General features: G+C 36.0%; 1 protein-coding gene across 1 annotated transcript in view; it reads right to left on the reverse strand.

Annotated features, from left to right (window-relative positions):
- Window positions 1-15380, reverse strand: part of LOC145675129 (uncharacterized) — a 762987-nt gene that overhangs the window by 550581 nt on the left and 197026 nt on the right. The window contains exon 3 of the mRNA XM_081745498.1: window positions 1441-1516. Within this exon, the coding sequence (XP_081601624.1) occupies window positions 1441-1516 (76 nt within the window). The remainder of the gene's footprint in view (window positions 1-1440; window positions 1517-15380) is intronic.

The raw sequence follows: 15380 nt of genomic DNA on the forward strand, positions 1-15380 counted from the left end.
ATAATTTCTGCATAATAATAAAACAATATTTGAAGCTGAGAAGAGATTACTACTAATAATAATGCCGACTTAATGTTTTACATGGATATAATTGAAGGTGTCGAATTCAGGTACCGCAACTGTCGAAACCAGGTGAAGTGTGTCGAATTCGGGTTCCATTGGCGAGTTCCAGTTTCATAAAAAAAAATTTAACATTAGCATTTGAGCCTTGAAGTGACTTTTAGTATTAGTAGAGACTGTACATTTCAAGGGAAAAAATGGGCCAACACCGACCAATATTATGGCCACAATAGACAATTGATTTTGAAAAATGTCCTTAACCTGTCGAAATCCGGTGCGTTTACCTTACTAGTCTCAAATACTAAACAATATGATCATCACAAATATTCAAGATATCAAGATATTTCGGGTTAGCTTTATTCTACACAGAAAAAAGTAACTTACTTTTTCTACACCCTAGTATACTTTTTCTACACTCTTTCCACATCCTACATCTTAGCACCCCTAAATACATCAGGATATGGAAACTGACTTCTCGATGCTTCAATACTGCCAGCATTTCGTCTAACCATGCACAAGAAGACGAACTCTCTCAAGTAGGCATTGTATGAGTAATCGCTACTTGTGATGTTCTCAGATTTCCCTACAGTGCTTTTAACCTATGAAATTTTGGACTGGGCCTTATATGCCGCAAGTACTTTATAAAGTGAAGGAACATGATTCAGGGTATACTAGGCGGAACCATTGAAGAAGGTGAATCAGGATATACAAAGATGGAGAGTTAAGAAGCGGAACCATTGAAATGTTCGTGAATTTCTTACAAATTTCTGAAATTGTTACAAATCGTCAGCACGAAAGAGTGCTAAGATGTGAAGATGTACAGAATAGTACTTTTTTTAAGATTTTTTTAGTGAAAGTTTACATGAAGGGTCGAATTACATTGTATTGTGAAAGCAGTGGTTTCACGAAATCCTTATTTAGGTGTATTCTTACCACAGTGGACGCACCCTCTCGCTCTTCTCGGGTCCCACTGCTGCGCTTCTTTCCTGACACGGTTAGATAGCATTTTTGCTTTTTAGTGGCCACCTAGCATCGGTTGGTTGGTGTTTTTGCACAAGACCACTTAAAGTGAATCTGTATCGGGGAATGAAAGTGCACACCTTAAAAATGATTGCTGAAGGTACAAAAAGTGAATGCAGAGAAAAAGAAGTGTAGTTATATTTCATGAATTTATGTATGAATCTGTACAACCCAACTGCAGGGGACCAACATAAAAAATAGAAATAATTTAGTCGTAATAATGAATTAAGTAATGGATATATCTACGTATATAGTTTACAGTAAAAAGAAAGAATTATTAATTAAAGTAAAGTAAATATATAGTAAAAGAAAATAATAAACATTAATGAGCAGGAAATATCGAGGACTAATAATACACACCTGTGTAGCCTTGTGAAGTCGTTGAACTGCATCCGCGTAAATATCAATCCAACCGGAACGTCGTTCTACTGCAAACCTAAAAGAAAGAAAAGAAAATAATAATAATTACAATGTTATATTAAAAATAAATATATTTAACTACTACTACTTTCTACGTACTTATCCACTAAATAAAATCTAATCTACGTTAACCTATTACTCATGCTATGAACGTATCGACGTATAAATTATTCATCATTAACTTACTTTATACTTACCGTTTCCTCAAACTTTTCTCTTATCGTCTCGTCAGATACTAGTACAGGAACTTGTTTGCTACTGGATTTTGCAATCATCACCAGAACTTCTGTATATTAATTACACATATATTGATCCGACTTTGTTGAATTTTAACGTTATATTGCTGATTTGATTGCTGATTTGAAGAACAAAATTCTAATTATTATTAAGTATTCTGCCTTTTGGCAGGTCTTGGGACTAAAGCGTTTTTTTTTTTTTTAATTTTAGATTTAGGCTTGGAAATGTTTTTTTCCACGTTTTTCAATTTTCAGCTTCCTCTTTTAACTCCCAATGTTTTCTTCTGTTTCTCAAATCATCGATCAGTTGTGTTCTTCTTCTTCCTATTCCTCGCTTCCCTTCCGTCTTTCTCTCTATAGCAATATGAAGAAAACTTTCTTCGCAAGATGTGTCCAATACAATGGACCTTCCTACGAAGGATGCTGGCTAGAAGTGTCCTCTTCTCTCCTATCTGTTTTACAACGTTTGGTACTCTTTCCATTCATTTAATCTTCTCCATCTTTCTCCAACTCCACATTTCGAAGCTCTCTAAATATTTCTTCTCTAACTTCCGTAATGCAAAGTCTCTGAACCATACAGACCAATGCTCCAGATATAACATTTGACCAACTTCTTAAGAAGTCCAATATTGAGCCTGCTAGTTAAGAGTGATCTCTTCTTGCTGAATGCTCCTTTGGCTATGGCTATTCTTGACCTGATTTCTTTGGTGCAGTAAGAGACTCTTGTCATAATACTTCCAAGATACTTGCAATTGTCGACCTCTTCAAGTTCTTTTTGTTCTACTCTGACCCGTAAGGGTGCGTTTCCTTCGGGTATTCTGATGACTTTCGACTTTTTGATGTTGATTTCCATTCCATATAGTTTCCCAGTGTCAACCACTTTGTTAGTCATCTCCTGTAGTCCTTCTTTGGATCTAGCTATAATAACGTATCATATGTATACCTGGTCTTGTTAATGGTCTGCCTCCAATCTTGAAATCCCCAATTCCCATTAATGCTTCCTTCTTAAACATTCACTGTAAATGTTGAATAATTGTGGCGATATACTACATCTTTGTTTGACTCCGCTTCCGATCTCTACCCTACTGGTTTCCGATCTCTACTGGTTTAAAATTCTAATATGTTGTATTTAGTTGTAAATGCATTTTAGTTAAAAATAGAAATAATCTTACGTTCTGATACTTTAATTTCTTCAGGAATATTCATTTAAAATTTGAATCAGTTAGTCATCATGCATTTAGATTGTGAATCCTCTCCATTTTTGAGTTCCGTCATAATTGAAGTTTGAATATGGTGTGATTTAGGCATTTCAAGTAATCCTCTCTATCGGGTTCGAACCAACCTTTTAAAACTTTGACATCTTTACGTTGTCTGGTGATCCAAGGACCAAGACAAACCCCCAGTCCTCACTAGTAGGAAATTCGAAATTCCGGGGAATTGTGCCTAATTAATTCCGTTGCGTGTTCTGTTCAAAATAGAGATATTAGATAGTGTGGTACTTTATAAGGAAGTATAGAAACAAAATAAACTAGAAATCAGTTCATATGGTACAAACACTATCCAAGAGGATAACTGGATCAGTATCGGTGTATTTGCATTGAAATTCATATTCAAAAAGGGGAAAGAGTTTAAATGTTTCCCACAAACCTATTCTCCCCGTGCTTAGAACGAGTATTTCAACTAGTATACCCATAATAACCAACAAAGTAACCAACTATACAAAGATTGATAACGTTTAACCAAAAATGAAGAATTATTAACTCAAAAAGTCCCTGAGCACCAGCTCGTTAAAGTACATAATAGAACCACTCATGTCACAAACTTGAATTCACAAATTTAATAATAATTTATAGAACGCAATATTTTACAGAATTTTTAAATTATTATTTTAATATTTTATTTTATAGTTTATACATGTTTATGATTAATAAATATCATATTATCAAACCTTTAAAAGGAAAACGTCATAGAGATGAGCAATATTTAAAAGAAAAACGAAAAATACTCTTTAATTGAATATGTCAATCAACAAATGATAATTGTGTGTGTGTGTTTTTTTTATTAACTGTGTTGTATCCAACGCAGTAACCTAATTTGTATATAGATAATATATTTTTTCAATTTCACAAATAATCAAATTCAATATACCTTTTGAATATGTTCATAATTTTCAGAGAAAAATAAACATAGCTTTCATAATGTGTTTCCTTGTTTCCCGGATTGCATTGGAACAAATTTTATATATATAAAATTTGTTCCAATGCACAAATCAAACCATACTTTTCCTCGTATACAGGTAGTTTCGAACTTCTGCACATATGATTTTATAAATAATTAGAAGAATGACCGCTTTTTACACGGGAAGAATAAGAATATAAATTATGAAAAATATTATAAAGGTGTATGTTCGGGTTTCATTTTTTTCTGGTTTCAAAATGTAGATATGTTGACACAAGTTCAACTTCACTGAAGATACGTGTAAACGCTCTGACCCGATAACACAATGAAGGGAACAACTTCTGCCGTATTGTGACTCAGGATCATCACTACACTCCAGAATCCAAGCGGACGTTGATGGAGACATTCCACGTACCCAGCGAAAAAAAAAAAAAAAAAAAAAAAAAAAAACTTGAAGATTCAACCATCTGCAGGTAAGATTCTTGTGACTGCCTTTCGGAATGTCAAGGGAATAGTGCTCACAGAGTTTTTGAAAAAAAAGGAGGAAACACTCAATGCTGCACGTTATTGCCAAACACAAGAGAAAATGAAAAATGCAATTCGCCGCAAACGTTCTGGACCCCTTTCTGGATGACAATGCTCGTCCCCATTCGGCAGCACTAACACAGGTTAAACTTCGAGAAATGAAATGGGAAAGTTACTACACTCTCTACAGCCCTAATTTGGCCCCAAGTGAATTTTACTTGTTTAATCAATTAAAGTTTCAGCTGCAGAGTCAATCTTTTCAGAATAATTTGGAGGTTCAGATAGCTGTGAAAAATGTTCTACGTTCTTTTGACCTCGACTTTTTAATGAATAGATCGCAGAAAGTCGTGCAACGATGGGATAAATGCTTGTGCCGCCTTAGGGATTATGTTAAAAAGTGAGAAAAGAACCATGCTATTTCGTGCAACTTGATTTTTGACTGTACCTTAAGGAATAAGTTTTGCCAATAAGGAAATTTTTTCCTTAAATGACCCACATACATTGTGAAACTACAGTTTGAGTTTTGTTTATTGTTGTGAAATTACAGATATAGGTTTTGTTTCACATTGTAAAACTACAATAGATTTGAGTTTTATTTCTTGTGAAATTACAGAAGATTTAAATAGGTTTTGTTTCACATTGTAAAACTACAATAGATTTGAGTTTTATTTCTTGTGAAATTACAGAAGATTTAAATAGGTTTTGTTTCACATTATAAAACTACAGTAGATTTGAGGTTTATTTTTGTTGTGAAATTACAGAAGATTTAAATAGATTTTGTTTCACATTGTGAAACTACAATAGATTTAAGTGGGTTTCGTATAACATTGTGAAATTACAGAGACTTGAGTGGCTTTTCTTTCACATTGTAAAACTACGTATGCTCCCAAACCATGGAATTCAGTATTAAAACCGGACTAAGTACATCTTCCTCTTCCGATCTCAATAGAAAGATAGAAGTAAAAACAATATATCGTTTTTGGAATGCTCAATCCTAATCAGAAAATAATTTCCCAGTATCTCCTGTCGTCTTTCCTTTATAAAAGCAAATATTGAAACCGAAAATGGTCATAGATTTTTACCAATTCTGGTTTTAGTAAAGATATAAGGGAGCACATCGGGCCTATTCCTGGGGCGCTGAATCTGTAGCAAAAACTGGTTCTCGCTATCTATCTATTACAAATTATATTCCATGCTATGGTGATCAATGTTAAAAACCAGAATTTTTAGTTTTTATATCATTTCTGGTTTGATATTTCTTCATAAAATGGAATATTGCTCACATATCTGGACAGTAAGAGCTCCTATAAACTTATCCCGGTTAAAGTCAGTACTAAATTTCTTTCTTGCAATAGTACGTTCCAGAGTACCTCGCACACGTGCGCAGGCCCCTATCCAGGGGAGTCGAGGGGCTCCGGGCTACGCCTAAATTTTTGCTGGCCCCCTAAAATTTTCACGGTAGCCTTGCAAATGAACTATAATATGGTGATTAACTATAATATGGTTTGATCTCTCCCCCCCTAACTTCAACCACCACCACCCTAAATTTTTGGGCTGGCTACCGGCCTGCAAGTGCGATATTACGAACACTAAATATTCAACTACCCGACACTCGTCATGAAATCAGTGATCTCAAATATCAGTTTAATCTCACACATGGCCAACTCAGATCTATAATTTTGAAGCTGCATATAACTCTGCATCACAGATGGAATGAGTAAGTGGGTAGTGGGTCAAGTCGATCAAGATTTGTGAGTGGGTCAGTGGGTCATGGATCAACACGATGTGACCCAATTTGACCCATTGACCCACTCTGTTCAGTGCATTAAAGACAGCATCTTCTGAACACTGGTGAATCTGTTTACTTTGTACTTTTAAGGCTTCCATTTTTCTTCCTTTTTCACTTGTTTCTATTTACTTGCCTAGGGTCACCCAGAACCGGTAGACCGGGTGGAACCGGTTTTCGGCTGTGAACGGAACCGAATTTTCGGATCCAGGTCTGGAACCAGTTCCCAAAATCCCGTTCTGGAACCGGGTTTTCGGATAACGGTCTAGAACCGGTTTCTAAGATACAGTTCTGGAACCGGGTTATCGAATCCAGGTCTGGAACCGGTTCCTAAGACCCGGTTCTGGAATTGGGTTTTCGGATCCAGGTCAGGAACCGGTTTCTAAGATCCGGTTCTGGAACCCGTTTTCAGATTCAGTTCTGGAAACGGTTCCGGAATCGGTTCTGAAAACCAAACGGTACCGCCGGAACCAGAACTTTGTGGCTATCCCTACGCTAAATCCGAGCTGGTGGCAGGCTGTGAACAGTGTACTAGATAAAATGGTGGATGCGACAGGCAGTCGCCGAGGCGGCGGCCGCTTGTCTTATTTGGCTAAAGAAACTGGGTAACTGGCAAACTCATTGGCTAAACAGGCAAACTGGCAAATTCATTTGGCTAACCACTGGTGAACCAATTTTTTTCTGGGGTGCACAAACGGGAGTGAGCTGGGAGGGCATAAGCACGTGGTCCTCTTTGCAGTGTTTTGAAGGTGAACTTTGTGTCTCCTTTACGGGTCTTTGGGGCTTTCGGATCCAGGTCTGGAACCGGTTCCGGAACCGGAACTTTGTGCCCATCCCTATTACTTACCTGAGGTGAATACATCTAAGTGGAAAAAGAACTTCAGCCACTTTTGGATATTGATATTTGTAATTGTAATAACAGCAATGGGAGTTGGGACATTCCATGTCAAATCAACAAGTCATCAGACTTGACCATCTCAGATTTTTGTAAAATTTGGTGCACAGCTTTATTACAGTGGAAGATGATAAAGCCCCAAATATTTCCTTTCTTCTCCTGAAAGTGTCTCCATACAGAGTGTTCAAATATATCAAAAAAGGGCATTTTTCAGTTACATTGATGATTAAAAATTGTCATAAGATAGTTAATATGTGCACTAGAGACGTGAAGCAAACACCATTGGAAAGCTTTAAGATTGCTCTACAAGTTGTATGATATTAAAAACTTGTACAATAAAAAATAACGCTTCAAAAATTCATATTAAAATTTGAATTTTGAATTTCGCATAGAAATGTCCCTGTGAATTTGTTCAAATTGTCCAGATTGTAGTCTCTATGTGTACTAAAACACCACAAAGTTGTATTGTGGGCACTCAGTGAGATCCGATTCAAAAATCAACATAAATCAAACATTGCAAGATATTGACCATGTGAATATCTGGGTTCAGATCGATAACCATTTGCCTGTAGCTATTTACCTGCAGCATCAAAGGAATTTATATTCAGCTACATTTTTGTTTCTTGATATACTCATTTGAATTTACACAATTATCCACCTTTCGAGTTATTTAGGGAAGTATTCTGTTTCCGAACAGTACTCAATATATTTCATTATTTTTGTTAGTCACTATGGATATTTCTAAATTTATATTGGATACATTGATACACGTTATTTTCATTCCTTTGTTTCAGGATTGCTGTCACAGACATGTAGAAGTGCATAATTGAAATAGAAAAAAGAATTTATTGACTAATTGTTTGTGCTGAAAGTGTGTGAAGTCGTCGTGAACAGTGTCACTGTGTTTCATAATACATTTGGTACAAATATTGGAAAAGAGAGGGAAATATATCTCTCCCTTTCATAATAAGTTCTGTAACAGCAATCCCGAAACAAAGGAATGAAATAACATGCATCAATGTAACCAATATAAATTTAGAAACATCAATACTGACTAACAAGAATAATGGACCTGTATTGAGTACTGTTCGGAAACGTACTACCTCTCTAAATAACTCAAAAGGTGGATAATTGTGTAAATTCAAATGAATACATCAAGAAACAAATTAAATTGAATATACATTACTCTGATGCTGCAAGTTAATAGCTACAGGCAAATGGTTATCGATCTGAACCCAGATATTCACATGGTCAATATCGTGCAATGATTGGTTTATGTTCAATTTTGAATCGGATCCCATTGAATATCCAAAATGCAACTTTGTGGTGTTTCAATGCACATATAAGACTACAATCTGGACAATTTTGAACAAATTCACAGGGATACATGTATGTCAATGCGAAATTCAAATTTTTGAAGTGTTATTTTTTTTATTTTACAGGTTTTTTTCCAACTTAGTACAACTTGTAGAGCAATCTTTAAGCTTTTCAACGGTGTTTGTTTCATGTTTCTAGTGCACATATTAATTATTTTACGACAATTTTTAATAATCAATGAAACTGAAAAAATGCCCTTTTTGACATTTTTGAACACCCTGCATAAGGACACTTTCAAGAGGAGAGAGGTAATATTTGGGATTTTTTCATCTCCCACTGTAATAAAGCTGTGCACCAATTTTTACAAAAATCTAAGATCGTCAGGTCAGATTTTTGTCATTTCATTCGTTGATTTCACATGGAATGTCCCAGTTACTACTTGGCTTTGGAAACACAGTCGAATTTTACATCTTTTTTTAGGTTGGCCCACTTTACCTTGATTTGAGATTTTCAAATTTCAACCTATTTGTCACAAAATTATCTGTAATTCAACAAGGAAATAATTATATATGAAAATTAAATTGAAATTCACCGTAATAAGTGGCCCTGACAAACTACAATTTTATATCGTAAAGGCAGATCCACCGGTATTGTAACAGAGCTCTACTTGAGGGATTGATTGCAGAAATTGAAACTCTGATTAGTGATAATATCACAGTCTTGTTTTATTATATGTGAAAACTATTTAGCCAGTTGAGAAGAGGGCGTGGATCCTGGGTCAGAGATGGTGACAATGGGTTTTGGTGGGTGGGGGGTCAGTGTATCATTATGGGTGAGGGATCATAGAATGTCAAAGTGGATCGTGGTTTATGGTAAGTCAAGTTTTAATTGACCAAAGCAGGTCATCTCTGCTCTGCACTACGATGTCATTTTAGTGGATAAATTCGTCAGCTATTATCAACCTTCCTTGATATTAATTAGATGATCATTATTATTATTATTATTATTATTATTATTATTATTATTATTATTATTATTTTATGGCATTATGTTACCATGTCTTAGATTTATTAGATATCCCAGTGTGAACTGGCGTTCAGATGTATATGGTATTATGTTTGCAAATAAATATAAAGTTTATTTAAGGAACGTTCAGTACCTCATGTAAACAAATACACGTGGTGATTGTTTGATTTTATTGGTTAGACAGCCTTAGAACACCTATGCGGCAGAAGAAAATAGTCCTTGCTTATAAGGCTCATTACCAGAATTCCTTAGAATTAGACAACAGAAACAACACTTTATCTAAGAACTAAATTGAATTAATGCAATAAAAGAAAAAAACGCATGCATTAAAAGTGATTTTGACCCAACTTTAGCGCGAATATGGCCACATGCGGGGACTAAGTAAAACATCGACAGGGTACAAGCACGTGCTTCTCGAAAGAAGCGCTGACCGATAGCCAATCATCCGATGACTGGCGGAGTAATACAATTCTGCAATGTTTACATCAGGATCAGAAGGTTCGTTGAGTGAACTTTAGGTTGAAGAAGGAGATGGAAGAGATGGAGCTTGTTCTTAGGATACTGAATTCGTTCGACAGAAAGACGGAGAAACGGGCGTAGCTGTTCTATGCGACTTCTCTTTACTTATGCATAGTCATGTAATGCTAGAATTTTTGGTACATACAGTATATGCTAGATCGATTGCAAAGATATTCTTTAGTGTATATCCACACACAATTCCATGTACGTCCATTCTTTTGTAAATTTAAGATGAGTACGCAATGGGCCATAAAAACATTAGATGGGTTAACGCCGTATACTCCCCCGTATATGCCCATTATATCTATGTTTATACATTGCTTAGTTTGAAAGTCTAATGATAGGTTTTATTATACAAACTTTAGATAATTTTTAAAGAGAGAAAGAGTACGCTGCAAACACTTAATAGCTTCTAAAAGATAGCCAAATATCCATAGAAGTTCAGTTTTTAAACATTTCTATACAGCATAAAACACATTCTCTGCGTCTTTCGTTTGATGCACTTTGTTCTGTGTATATAGTAGATGACGCTGCAGCTAATTTGTGGGCGTTACCTTCAAACTAATAAAAGCATCAAGCATTGTCAAGGTCGTTGCGTTTTACTTGCAGATTGCACTGGGTATATCCAGTTTGTATTATTCCTTCGTACAGTTCTCTCAACACATCAGGACGTTCCAGGGGCGTCATTTGAAGGGCTGGACAGTAATACTCCACTTAGTTTGAGAAATATATATTTTTTTTTTTTAATAAATTGAATACTAGTTAATATACTAATAAAGAAAAACGTGAAATCTGAAATGACGCTACTAGGATGTCTGCACGTAAAGTTTACCAAAATCTCTCGAATTGAAAGTAATAGTTTCAAAATTTAAGATGCCTAAGTTCGGGACTTAGCTTTTGAAATTGCAACTTGTATTCGATTCGAAATATAAGGTAGGTGCAGGTAAATACGCCATGTTAAGGGTTTTGTATTTTTATGGCCTTAATTTTCATAAAACACAAAGAACAAAACATGTGTGTTGCAGAGTAGTTTTTTCCGCGTGTAGAAAAAACTGTGGCAATGATCCCACTCACTTCTATTTTGCACCCAAGGTAAAAGAAAAAGGTGTTACCCAAGGTAAAAAAAATAAAGTGGCGTATTTATCAACACGTACAGGTAATTATGTCAAGTCTAGTATACTATTAGGAACCTGTAATAAAGCTTGTAACTGTTTACATTGTCTGTATTATACGAACTCAAATATTACTACACAACATGGCTAAAACAAAACATAGAATAACCAAAGTGCAAGATGAAGATAAAAAGATAAAATGTAAAAACGATAATCTTCAAAGTTGAAATGAAGTTCCAAATTGAAAAGTTTTAGTCCATAAGAAGATAAACAAACAGTGTCAATGTACTGTGACTTAAAAAACTACATCGATGTTACATGGAACATGTGGGACAAATGAAAACATCTTTGTCTTGTGCAGTCCGACCTACACAAGATCTAGCGTATTTCGTTGCACCATGCTTGGTATTGATTTAGTAGCCATGGAATCACAAATACTGAAATTACACTTACAGAACAAAGTGTTCCTAGACGGACACGAAATAAGGCGTACATTGCTGTAAACAATCGGCAATGTTCTGAGTTAGCACGGTACTAATAACGGATTCTTATCTCTATTGAAATAATAACGTCCTTCCACGGAACCTTCCCGAAACAAACAACATTGCACGGCTTGACAGCAAGTTGATACAAAAAATCGCTAAACAGGAGATGAAATTACTCCAATTTTGGGTGAAAAGTCGCTAAAAAAAAATATTCGTCGTATTTCGTCTTTCTCTCTCTGTCTGTATATATATGTCTCACGTTTCTACAAATATTCAGCTTGCTATCGGTAATGTATTATTTATGTTTCTGAACGGAAGATCTGCAAACTAAAGGACATTAAAGGTTGGAATTGGTCCCCGTTAGAGGACAAGAGATAATAGAAATCAAAGAGGGAATATGGAAATAAATGCTATGGTCTATCACAGCTCGTCAACACCTGCGCTGATTCAAATAAGCAAAAGGAAAATAAACATATGTCTGAACTGGTTTTAGCTAATAGTACTTGATTAAAGGATAAGGGTTATTCGCAGCACAAAAGTCGCTAGATTTATACCGCCAAATTGTCGTTCAAAAATCACCAAAGAGAGTCGCTAATCGGAAAAGATATTTTTTTGTCGCTATCCTGGAAGTTGAATCCATTAGATTTAGCGACTTTTCCCCTAAATTGGCAACACTGCACGGCGTGGAGGTCTCAGCATTGCTTCTCGGGAGTATTCGTCAAATCGGAATTGTCCAAGACTGTGGCACATATTGGAGGCACATTTTAACGGATTTCGTCGGTGGAAACATCCCAGCACTGAACACTTGGCGTATTTATCTGCACTGGCGTATATAGCTGCAGTTACCTTACTTAAAATTCTATATCAAATTACTATATTTAAAAAATTGATCTTTTAGTTTAAACTCCCATGATTATGCCCTTTACCTAAAGGAAACAAATAATTAATGAAAGTAAATAATTGTGAAATTATTTTTTGTGTTCTCCTACCGGGAATTGAACCTAGGACCACGTGCACAAAAAGCACACGCTGTAGCCAGTAGACTAGCCAAGTGGGTTGTATCATATTGTAAGATATTGCAATGTTGAAAATGATATGAAATCTTTCAGTTTAACGTCCCACGATTATGCTCTTTAAGCTAAGGGAGACGGATGATTAAGGCAAAGGAAAATAAAATGATGATAAAATACTGGGTGGAGTGAAAATGTGGGAGGAAACGAGTACTTAGAGAAGAAACACGGACACGATGTTGTCCACCATAAACTTACTTGGCCGGGGATCAAGGCAGGGGTCCTACGCACCAGAGAATAAGCAGTGTTGAAAATGAGCCTTGAACAAGGATGTTGTGAAATAGAGGATCTGCCCATACAACAAAATCTTGAAGCCATACGTCACAGCTCCGCCACACCTACTCTGCCCACTCCGCGCCACTAAGATCGCAATGTTTCGAGCCAACAATCATGGCGGAAACGACAGTAGCCAATCAGACGTGCCGGCTCAGACGATGCTCGATTGTTTTTCAGCTTCATTGAGTTCATATGATGAAGATACGTATGGGCAGATCCTTTATTTTATAACATCCTTGGTCTTGAACTTCGATGATACGGTTAAAATTAGTAAGTCTGCGGCTAACTGGGAAGAAAGGATTTAAAAACAAATCACTACAAGTTTTTAAACCTCTCCACATTAATAGCTGATGCTAGTGGTGTCGTTCTGAAACCCAACTCGCCTGGAGGGAAAACAGTGTGGTGAAGAATGTCCAACACTGTGAGGATTCATTTTGTATGACGATCTTTACACCTGCCAACTGCATGGATTCAAACCCCAGTCGTGGTTTGGATTCCATATTAACAGTATCTCCTACCCTTAATAATCTTAGTGTTGTATACTCAAAGTATACTCAAAACACAAATACAAGAAAAAAAATATCCATTAGTGATAATTACTTACTTCTTGCATAAGTTGTATTCCTAATTCTCAGTTTACAGTGCGTTCAATAAGTTCCGGGACTAGCTTAAAATAATATACTTAACGATGGTAGAATAAAAATATATTACCAAGTTAATTTTCTACATATGTCCCTCCCATGCCACACACTCGTGAGACCGGTCGCAGAGGTTCTGGAATGCGATGTGAAATAAATGTACGAGGAGTAAAAAATTACGGACGAGCCGACAAACTTTACCAGCTTGAAGGTCAAACATTTAAGTTTACTCCAGATAACACACACCTTTAGAATAGTGTCTGATTTCCCGATAAATAATCCTCATTGTTTAAAAACGCAGGGATGCTTCGTAATCCAGCACCAATGACATATTTCTTTGTGCAACAAGCTTTGATTAGATTGACATCTGTGTAGCTTGAAAACGAGTAATAACTACAGAAAACGCGAACAACCGATCCACAAAACAATATGGGAAGATCAACTCACACGAATTGCATAAACTGCTGTGAACGCATTCACTCCAGCGGCATTTTTACTGAAGCCAAGAACTTCAAGTGAAAGATGTAATGATTTTTCCCCCCTTTTTACATTCTATAAAAGAATTCAAGTAGTACCGGTACTTGTGCAAGACTCTTGCGCAAAAGTCTTGGTCTTCGTCTTGGCCTTGCAGGTATGGTCTTGGTCTTGCAAAACTCTTGCATGCAAGACTCTTGCAAAAACTGCAGGACCTAGACTCTTGCGCTCATCACTATTTATAACGTACCTCTATAATTTTATTAGATTAATTCGGTGCACCTATTGCCTCCGATGGGTACATGAATTGTGTACTGACAGTGGTAACTAGAAGACATTCGTGTGTGATATTTCCAAGGTATAAGTTACATTAATTGTTATTGTACGTTAAAACAAATAGCCATTTTTGTAACTATAACAGGATGTAACCAGGGGGGATTAAGGGAGGGGCTTAGGGGGCCGTAGCCCCAGGCCTCCAGGTGGATGAGGGACTCCACTGTGATCAAAATCTCAACTGGTTGTCTAAAAAGAATCATACAAGATACAATCGTCATCATAAGATAAAATATGACAAAAACATATGAAACATATTTTCTTAAGGTTCCCACTGTACTTTCACAGAAATGTATTAGGTGAAGTCAACAGTGGCTACATATTTTTTTCTAGCTCCAGACCTCTAGATGGGTTAATCCCGCTCTGGATGTAACGATAATAATTCATACACTTAACAGTTTGAAAGAATACAATTGAAAGAATAATTTTGTAATATACATAATGCTATGAAAGTTCAATGCTAAATTCCCATCCGATATTAGGCATATTCATTATGGCAATCTGGTTTTAATAAGTCCTTTCTGCTGTTACGCAATCACGCATAAATTTTGAAACTCTCCTATGTTAAATCCAATTGCTATTATCGACTTGCCGACAACGTATTCCTGGCTGCCGCCGCTTGAGGCTTCAGCCACTCGAGAATTGGTATCTTAGAGAACTTCATTGCAATTCAAACGTACCGAAGCCAGGCACTTTTTCAGGTGAAGGTGCAAAATATACAAATAATAATAATAAAATAAACAAAAAAAAAATTCACTAGGGTAGAGGAAGGGTAGGGAGGCCAAACATCCGAAAGTCGTCCGCTGCCCCGAAAAGTGCAAACATGACGCAAAATGTCTCGTTTCTTAAGGAAGTGTTCTGTTTCTGGCATTGTTATGTAATATACTAGTAATTTCCTGTATATGGACCAGCCTCTTCCTCAAGAATTTTAGTCATCAAAAAAATATTAATTCAAAAGAGAATAAATTCTGATTTCTGTTAAATGTTTTTTTAAAAAATTAACATGGGAA

This window comes from Thermobia domestica, chromosome 18, assembly GCF_964235325.1.
Source record: "Thermobia domestica chromosome 18, izTheDome1.hap1.1, whole genome shotgun sequence".
NCBI lineage: Eukaryota > Metazoa > Arthropoda > Insecta > Zygentoma > Lepismatidae > Thermobia > Thermobia domestica.